Source organism: Limulus polyphemus, unplaced genomic scaffold (genome assembly GCF_000517525.1).
Source record: "Limulus polyphemus unplaced genomic scaffold, Limulus_polyphemus-2.1.2 Scaffold2656, whole genome shotgun sequence".
Lineage (NCBI taxonomy): Eukaryota > Metazoa > Arthropoda > Merostomata > Xiphosura > Limulidae > Limulus > Limulus polyphemus.
The window spans coordinates 107,590-117,334 of NW_013668266.1; the positions used below are offsets into that span (position 1 = coordinate 107,590).

Below are 9,745 nucleotides of genomic sequence, written 5' to 3' on the forward strand. Positions count from 1 at the left end.
GAATTAGTATATTCTTGTATGTTTAATTATTGTTGCTAGATTAATTTTACAAAATCTGGATCATTCATTACTTTGTCGGCATTTACACCAGACTTCACTGTGACTGTTGGTAGATTATTAGTGACAGCCTCAGTTAAATCATTCATACTGTAAAATGGTTATTGTCAATCATTCATACTGTAAAATGGTTGTTGTAAATCATTCATTACTTTGTCTGTGTTTACACCAGACTTCACTGTGACTGTTGGTAGATTATTAGTGCGGCACCAGTTAAATCATTCGTACTGTAAAATGGTTGTTGTCAATCATTCATTACTTTGTCTGTGTTTACACCAGACTTCACTGTGACTGTTGGTAGATTATTAGTGACAGCCTCAGTTAAATCATTCATACTGTAAAATGGTTATTGTCAATCATTCATTACTTGGTCTGTGTTTACACCAGACTTCAATGTGACTGTTGGTAGATTATTAGTGACAGCCTCAGTTAAATCATTCATACTGTAAAATGGTTGTTGTCAATCATTCATTACTTCGTCTGTGTTTACACCAGACTTCACTGTGACTGTTGGTAGATTATTAGTGACAGCCTCAGTTAAATCATTCATACTGTAAAATGGTTGTTGTCAATCATTCATTACTTTGTCTGTGTTTACACCAGACTTCACTGCGACTGTTGGTAGATTATTAGTGACAGCCTCAGTTAAATCATTCATACTGTAAAATGGTTGTTGTCAATCATTCATTACTTTGTCTGTGTTTACACCAGTGAGGCTGTCACTAATAATCTACCAACAGTCGCAGTGAAGTGTTAAATCATCCATACTGTAAAATGATTTTTGTTAATTATATTTGGTATATCACATTAGACCCTCTATAATTTGTTTTTATTTTGCTTTGTTCTTGAAAGTTAATTAAGTTAATTGCTTTTCTACTTTGTAGAAATAGCTTGGAAACTGTAAAACTTTTGATGTATAGCATGCAGTCTGTTGTTACACTACTAATTCTTATAGATGTAGATAAAAGTATGACAGTGTTTTGTTCAGGTGCAGAAAATCTACCCAGTTATAAACTATTTGCAAGTGAAATATGACTTTTGGGAAACTTAAGGATGCTAAAATAACAATAATCCTTAGTTCGATTACACTTTTGATGATGTGATTAAATTATAACTGCATGAAAACTGATTGAGTTTTCTAGCTACTTCATCAGTTTTATTTCTGTAGGGAATTCTTGCGAATGGGGTCTCCACTCTGTTGTAGAAGCTTTGAGGAACTGGGACTTGAACAGGAAAGATTATCCAAGAATGAAAGTCGTCCAGCCAATCATAGAAGTGGTGGGCCTGTGCCTCTTACTCGAGTCAAAACCTTAGTTTCTATGACCACACCTAGAGATTGTAGACTACATGGTACAGCAGTTACACCACCATTTGTAGAGTTTGACATGAGCTGTGAGGGGTTTAGTTGCCTTTATTTGCCTTCTGTAGCCCCACAGAGTGTGAGTGGACCATCTGTTGTAGGTGTGGGGATGGTTGCTCTAGGAGCCGAATCAACTGTCATTGGAGGAATTGGTACAGGCAAGTTATCAGATCCAATTCACTCCACTAAAACTTTTAAAGCCAAATTCTGTATGTTGTCTTTAGTATGTACTGTTGCAAGAAAATACTTGTGAAATTCAGAAAAAATGGTTTTCAATACTTCATTTATTTTCATTCTAAGTAAAAAGTAGGTTTGATTTGTGACTAGTGCCAAGTAGTTAGTTAGGCTTTTTTTATAAGAGTATTTTTCAAAGACTAAGTTGTTTATCCTGATAGGAACTGTATTTAAAGATACTTTTAATTGTATGAATTCTTATTTTATATGGGAGTTATGAGGCTTACAATAAAACTAAGTAACAAGATGTTATTTGGCCATTAGGGATAAGCAGTTAATTGTGACCAAAACTAAACCTTTACAAGACCTTTCTAATGATATATATAAGTCAGTGATTACGAAGTTCATAAACTACATTTTATTAATGTCAAAACATTTATTTTTTTCTTTCTCTAACATCAATCCTTAAACTTTTCAGTATGTTTAACCAAAGTGCAAGCAAGTTTCCTGAAAATCTTTAGACAAAATTAAACTTGTACATTGTCTATTGGTCTTTAAATATTGAAACAAACCTTAAGCCTTTTTGAATCATCATACCTATCTTAGCAACTTCATATTTAGCATTTTATCTGCAGAAACCATAGAATCTGTGTACTCTGTCTCTTTTTGTAATCAAACTATGGAAGGGATCAGAATAACTAGGTAATTAAATAATAAACACATTAAAAATCAACTAATACATTTGGAGGTACGAAAATAATTTGAAGTAACAATTAAATTGATTAATTTAACTAAGTGGAGCTTACTGGTGGTGTTAGAGAAGATTCTTCTACTATATTTTAAATTCACCAAATGTTTGATGTAATTTGATTGCAGGGGATCGAATGTTTCCTCCTCAGCCAGGCCTTAGCTTTTCTACGTGGACTTGTGTTGATAAGTTTGGTCCTCCCCAACCGGTACGCTTCTTAACTCTTGTTAGGAATATTCAAGGCAGAGAAGATCATCTAATTTGCTTAAGCCTTCTGCTCTCTGCTCAAGATGGTGCTCTTCTTATAAGCACTCAAGAAGTGCCAATGCCTCAATCAGGTAACTTTTAGTTTGATCTAAAAAAAAAGTAGTATTATTTACAAGGATATCTGGGAATTATTGTGAAACAATCATATGAACAGAAAAGTGAGTAGGAGAAGTAAAGTAGTCTGTATACCAATGGGTTATTACTTTATTAAAACAATACAAGTTCAGTTCTTTGGTATTTCATCAAGTAATAGTCTTAAGGAATAAAGAAGTTACAGTTTAACATTTTTTTGTGTTGGTTTCTGATTGTCACCTAGAATGTTTTGTTGTTCTGACCTGACTGGCTCGTTCGTGAGTAAAACTCTTAACACATTTGGAACATACCTTTAATGTTCATTCGTTAATTTGAATAGATAAACACTTAATGGTGTAATCTGATGGGGAAAACAGGGCAAGGTTTATGGTTCATAACACTTCAAGGCTACAATAAAATATTCACGACTCAAGAATCACTTCTTTGTCGGCTCATAGAAACTGAATGTGAGAGTAAATGTCACTAACAAGTTTAAGAATTTTTCATTGTTGTTAAGCCATGATATGCTGTGTACAAGGACACCATTGTATACTTTTTGTTTTTAAATTATTGGCACATTAAACTTTGGGTGGTGGTTAGTTGGCTGATTACCTTATTAATAAAACAAAGTGGACGATTACGTAGCTTTTTTTGCATAGTTGACCGTCTCTGTGAAGTAGTTCAAATACGTCACTGAGTTGAAAGCTTTCCTAAATAAAGTACTCACCAAATAACATAGAAATCTTGTGAACAAGGAGTTTTATTATGAAGTGTACAAAAAGAATGGGAAAAAAAAAAGGTTGTTTTGTGATGTGTTGTAATCATTGAACATTTACTTAACTTGCAGGCAACAGTATCTAGGAAAGAAGTTTGAAATCTTTCTAATACTGCCAGTTTAATATATAGATGTTTATTTATAATTAAGAAAACTGGTTATTGTTTGGAAGATTTAAAAACAGCAAGATTTATGAAGATACCTGGAACAACGTAAGATCCAAAGGGAACGAAACTGAAATTCTTTAAGTGAAGTTTGTTGATAAAAAAATAAAAATTCAAAAATCAGAAGCTGATATAGAACTCACGGCCATAACGTTGTCATGATGATAGATGTTTTGTAAAAGAAATAAAGAATTATTAAATGTGAATTTCATTACTTTATATACGTTGACAAATTGCTATGTTGTTATCTTTATAAACATACCCTCTGCTACTAGTTGAATGATCTTATTAGTGATATAATGGTCAGTAATGTACAATGGCTCGTTAAAGTATTAGGGCATAAATATATTTTAACTATGTATAAAATTAGCACTGGTAGGACATTTTATAAGAATTTTTGAGGCACGTATTTATAAATGGGTTTTGTAGTTTCATTTGTTCTTGTTTCTGAAATTGCTGCCACATGATTATGACTAGCTGATTTTCATATTAATAAAAAATGCACTTAGTAGAGTATGAAGAAACTTTATTTTAGATTTTCTGTCACTAAGACAACTGTTACCCATCTAGTTTTATATGAAGTTTTCATCCAATTTTATCTCGAAATCTCTTGTATTGCAAGCGATATTTAATTTACATTCCTCTACTTCTTCAAGGAAAAGGTTTGTGATATAAGGTCTTGTTATTTTCAACTACTGAATATTATATTTTGCAATATTTTAAACTATTGGGAAGCAGTGTGTTTGAATCCAAGACAATTCTCCACTGCATTTAAAATGTATCTTATATTTTAAAGATATTCCTTTATACATAATGATGCAGACTTCTTGTGGAAATACTGAATAAATTTAGTGTTGTATATTTACAATCCCTAATATTTGGTAGAAATTATAACAAAATTAAGTGATGTTATTATGTCAAGAAACACATTTAGTTAAAATTCATTATTTGATAATTAACATATAATTTAATTAATGAAATATTGTTTGTAGGTTGCTGTGATTGGGAACCAGAAGTTAAAGATGAAAGTTGTGTCAGTATCTGGTCACCAGAATTACTACAGGAAGGTCAGTGGCACCATCTGGTGATTGTTCTGAACAGAGCTGTATTGAAAAATAGTTCCATGACAGTATATTTGGATGGAAAACATCTAAGTACTCAAAAGGTAAATGAAATATATTTTTGTGTTGATCAGTTGCACTGTATAGTTATTTACCAAAGATTTGATATTAGCTTATTTAATGATGTGAATTGCTTGTAATATGTAATATTTTAATACTTGGTGTGTACTGTTTAAAGGTGAATCACAAAAGCTAAGTGGATGCGTACATTTAAGTATTGTGAATTGTTTTTTTTTGTAAATAAAGATAGTACTTGTATATTATAATTTTATTACCCTTCCTTCTATTGTTTGAAATGGTACATTATCAAATGTTTTTTGAAAACTCCAAATATTGTTTCTTTCACGATGGGCTCAGTATAAAATACACAAGTTTGTATACACATTTGCACAGGTTAAATATTTATACTATAACTTTTAATGCTGTATGTGTATCTTCACAAAATTTGGTAGACTTTTAGTAATGATTCCAAGTCTTTTGTACACAAAAATTCAGATTTTTTAGTGAAGTATTTTTACTAAAGATTTGTTTGTGAAAATATCAAGTCTGTTTTGTTAGAAGTCCGAGTGTGAAGTGATTTTCATGTCATCATTCAAAAATCATTCTTCTTCCCAAAAATCTCAAATATTATTTTAGTAATCTCTAAAACCTCCTACATACATTTCAAATGTTTGTTTTCAGTAAAACTTTATATTTTGTCTGTTATTTTCTCTACCCTAACTATATGGGGTCTGTCAATTTGACAGACCTCGTAAATACCATAAAAATTAGGAAATAAATTTAAATTATGCTTTTTTTGTTTGAGAATAACTACAAATTATAACACAGAAACAGAAATGTTTAGTTAAATAGGTTAAATCTCATAACATTATACATTTATATATATTTATTATATATTATATTATGTTTTTTAATGTTGGTAAACATTTTTTGTGAAATCTAGCAAAAAATAACAGTTACTTTTTATATGATGCTAGTGAGAAATAGAACTCAGATATATCAAATCATGAGTGACAATCAAAATTTGACCTGACTTTTGAGAATGCCTTTTTTGCAGTTGCACTACATATCTCAGAACCCTGGTGGTGGAGCAGCAAACCTTACAATTGCTAGTTCTGTATATGGTTTTATTGGAACACCTCCTCAGTTTCGTCGTCCATCAACCTTACAGTGGCGACAAGGACCATGTTTGCTAGTGGAAGATGTTTTGTCAGCTTCAACTGTAAACTTACTCTACAAACTCGGTCCCACATACATTGGCTGCCTTCAGGGAACGAGTCAGAGCAGTAGGTTGAGGGTCTTTGGTTTGAGACATTGTTTTTTAAGAAAAATTTATGATAAAAAAATCCAGAAAACAAGTAAATATTTGACTTTGTTAGAGAACATCACTGGCAAATGAAAAAAAATGACACACAGATACACAAGATAGAATTTGATACCTGTCAGAAATTAAAAACAGCAAAGATACTAAGCTACTGAATAAGTTTACTTAACATAATTCTTTTCTAAAAGGCAATTAGCTCAAGTAAGGATAAATTTATCTAACTTTCGTTGCATGGGAACGTGTTCTTTATTTTTTTAACATGTGTCATCGTTTAACAACAACAAAAGAACTTACAAAAATAAATGTTTATTTCACTCTATTGTTTTGTACTTATTCACAAAGCTAATTTTTTTCAACATTCACGTGAGAATATTATTTAATAGCATGAGTTAATGTGACTTTTTAAATTCATTTATTGTAACATGTTCTATCATTGGGTGGTGTCTTGTGGATTATTTGGCAAAAATAATGTCCAAGTCCAGTCTATGTAACAATAACAATTTAATTTATTTCTTCAATAAACATTTGCTTCAGCCGCATTTACTTGTAGGCCTAACTTGAAATACATAAATTTTTGAACATAAATTCTGAAAAGATGTAGGTCTAACTTATATATAAACTTACACGTAAAATCACTCACTAATTGCTCATTAGCTTCTCTTTCATTAATGCCCCCCAGTGGCACAGTGGTATGTCTGCGGAATTACAACGCTCGAAACTGAGTTTTGATACCCGTGGTGGGCAGAGCACAGATAGCCCATTGTGTAGCTTTGTGCTTAACTTCAAACGAACAAACTTTCACTAATTGCTAATTTAATACTCGTTGATTCACTGTTTCACTTTACTTGTATTTAGATGGCACTCACCTTTTACTCACTATACAAATTTTTAAGATCATAACATCCTGTGCTCTCTAGTAAATATTTAAATTAAAACATTGAAATAAAGCTTACAGCACATTCATAGTTTTAGCTAAAATAAGTATCAGTATTTCCAAGTACATATTACTAATAATTTAAAACACAGTTGACATTATTTGTATTAAACAGTTATTCATGGTTAGAAAAATAAGTTTCTCATTTTGAAGTAACATTTTTACTTGTTACATAGAACGATAGCTTCTTCAGGCTAATTGTAAGTTAGAAGAATGTAATTGGTCTCTTCTACGACAACACTATTAACTCCATAAAAGTACTTTTTCCAGTCTTTGCTTTGTTTTCTGACTCCTTTAGAATCAGATCCAAGTCCCTCAGTTGTACCTGAGGAGAAGGCGGTATTTGGACTTAATGCCACTTCCGTTTCCGTAATGACTTTGGCCAAGATTCGTAAGGTTTACAGCAAGAAGGATTCAAGATCAATTGCAAAAATGGTGAGTTCTTTTAATCCAAGTTTTATATTAAAAATGGTGAGTTCTTTTAATCCAAGTTTTATATTAAAAATGGTGAGTTCTTTTAATCCAAGTTTTATATTAAAAATGGTGAGTTCTTTTAATCCAAGTTTTATATTAAAAATGGCGAGTTCTTTTAATCCAAGTTTTATATTAAAAATGGTGAGTTCTTTTAATCCAAGTTTTATATTAAAAATGGTGAGTTCTTTTAATCCAAGTTTTATATTAAAAATGGCAAGTTCTTTTAATCCAAGTTTTATATTAATATAAAACAAATGTGTATAGTTTTACCAATTTGAAAAAAAGTCATTATTGACTTGCAACTTCCTCAATTGAAAGTAAGGTTCGACTGTGGCCCATTTAGTTCTGTAGACTAGTTTGTTTTAGTGTAGGTTGGTTTTTATTGTAAAATGCAGACAGTAACTAAAAGCAGCAGAGACCATTATTATATTAGGTTTTGAACATATCATAATTTGTTTCTTTATCCAAATATCTCATTCATCTTAAAACTAGAATTGTTGGAAAGTGCTGGCTTACAAGTATGTTGAATGTTACACAATCTTCACTGTCGTGATATATCTTTTTTTTTTTTACAGAGATACCAATAATGTTCAAGTAATAACTTAGATGTTTATGAAACATTTATACATACTTATAATTTTCAAGCAATAATCAAGATGCTTATGAAGTACTTATTATAGAAAATTTGCATATTTATTTTGTATATTTGGACTATGGAGAGACTGATCTGGAATATTAAGTTAAAAACACAAATTTTAGACCCATGAGCCAGATGTTTTGGCAGAGACTGTTGTTGTCTTTGCCACTAAATCTTTATGTATGAAATATTTTCTTTGTTCTATATGAGATTCATAATAGATATAGATAAAATTTTTATATCTTTAAATATACATGTACAGCACTTAGTTTGTCAGTTTTTTTGCTTTTTTTTTAAATTTTAAATTGATGATAATACAGTTTCCTTTCTTTGTTGTCAGAAATTTAGAATATTTAAAAATATATATTACCAGCTGTATAAAATAAAACTTGTGTTTGATCCTATGATGAATTATAGTGACTCTGTTCACTTATGATGTAATATATACAGTCTGTTTTTATATTTGATACGTGTCTTTTAAGTAGTATCAAGAATTATTTTAGAACAATAATATTGAGAACATTTTTCAACATCAGACAAGGCAGAAAAATTTATAATTGGTAAACCACGATCTCTGTTTATATTATTTGGAAAATTGATATGATTTTATAGACCATTAATAAGAAAATAAGTTTGTAAAGTCTGTTCTTTCGGAAGAAAAGCGAAGGGAAATGCATAATCAATATTTTGGACAGAGTAACATGAGATAAAATGTCATGTTAAATGAAGAACTGGAAAATAGTCTATATTATAGAAACATAATTAATGAACAATTTGGGAAACCAGGCAATGTCATTAAGGTATCATCAGTGAACTGTGTTGGGAAAAAAGCTACATTGTAAAGGCGTAACCCACACATGTTAGGGGAAATAGGTTACTTCGTGAAGTCATGATCTGTGAACTGTTTGAGAAAGTAGGCTACTTCATAAAGGCATTACTAGGATCTGTTTTAAAGCTGATGAAAGCTGAAAAGTTTATAGGGAAGAATTAATTGATCTTAATATTTTGTAACGCATCATGTTTTCATAAAATATCAGTCTGTTTATCAGAATCAGAACTATTGGATGAGGTATATTTCATATTCAAAACAAACCTGCTAAGCTTTTATACTCATCTTTAGGATCATGCTCAGATAGTACAAGTAACCTTCCATCGAGTAAATGTGGTTGGTTATTAAATTTGGTACAAATGGTGGACTAGGACAAAAATATGAAACAATCATTTTAAAAGAAAATCTTTATCAGTTCATGTGGTTCCACTTTTAAAAGAAATGTTGCATATCTCCATGTAAAAAGTAAGATTTATTTTGTTTTCTTGTGCAGATGGGTATGTCTTCTCATGAGAATGCCACACCTATAAGGATACTTCACAACTCAGCAGGTCACCTCACAGGTCCAGCAAGAACACTTGGTGGAGTTTTGTTTGGGTATCTTGGTGAGTCAGCTAACACTAAAATGTCAATGAAGTTCTCTTTGATGAACAGGGGCCTGGCATGGCCAGGTGGTTAGGGCGCTCGACTCGCAGTCTGCGGGTAGCGGGTTCGAATCCCCGTCACACCAAACATGCTCGCCCTTTCAGCCGTGGGGGCGTTATAATGTGACGGTCAATCCCACTGTTCATTGGTAAAAGAGTAGCCCA

General features: G+C 31.3%; 1 protein-coding gene across 1 annotated transcript in view; it reads left to right on the forward strand.

Annotated features, from left to right (window-relative positions):
• The window catches only part of LOC106467550 (WD repeat and FYVE domain-containing protein 3-like), a 104,378-nt gene that overhangs the window by 42,543 nt on the left and 52,090 nt on the right, over positions 1 to 9,745 (forward strand). The window contains exons 20-25 of the mRNA XM_022395746.1: positions 1,226 to 1,575; positions 2,468 to 2,677; positions 4,610 to 4,782; positions 5,796 to 6,024; positions 7,295 to 7,431; positions 9,430 to 9,541. Of these exons, the coding sequence (XP_022251454.1) occupies positions 1,226 to 1,575; positions 2,468 to 2,677; positions 4,610 to 4,782; positions 5,796 to 6,024; positions 7,295 to 7,431; positions 9,430 to 9,541 (1,211 nt within the window). The remainder of the gene's footprint in view (positions 1 to 1,225; positions 1,576 to 2,467; positions 2,678 to 4,609; positions 4,783 to 5,795; positions 6,025 to 7,294; positions 7,432 to 9,429; positions 9,542 to 9,745) is intronic.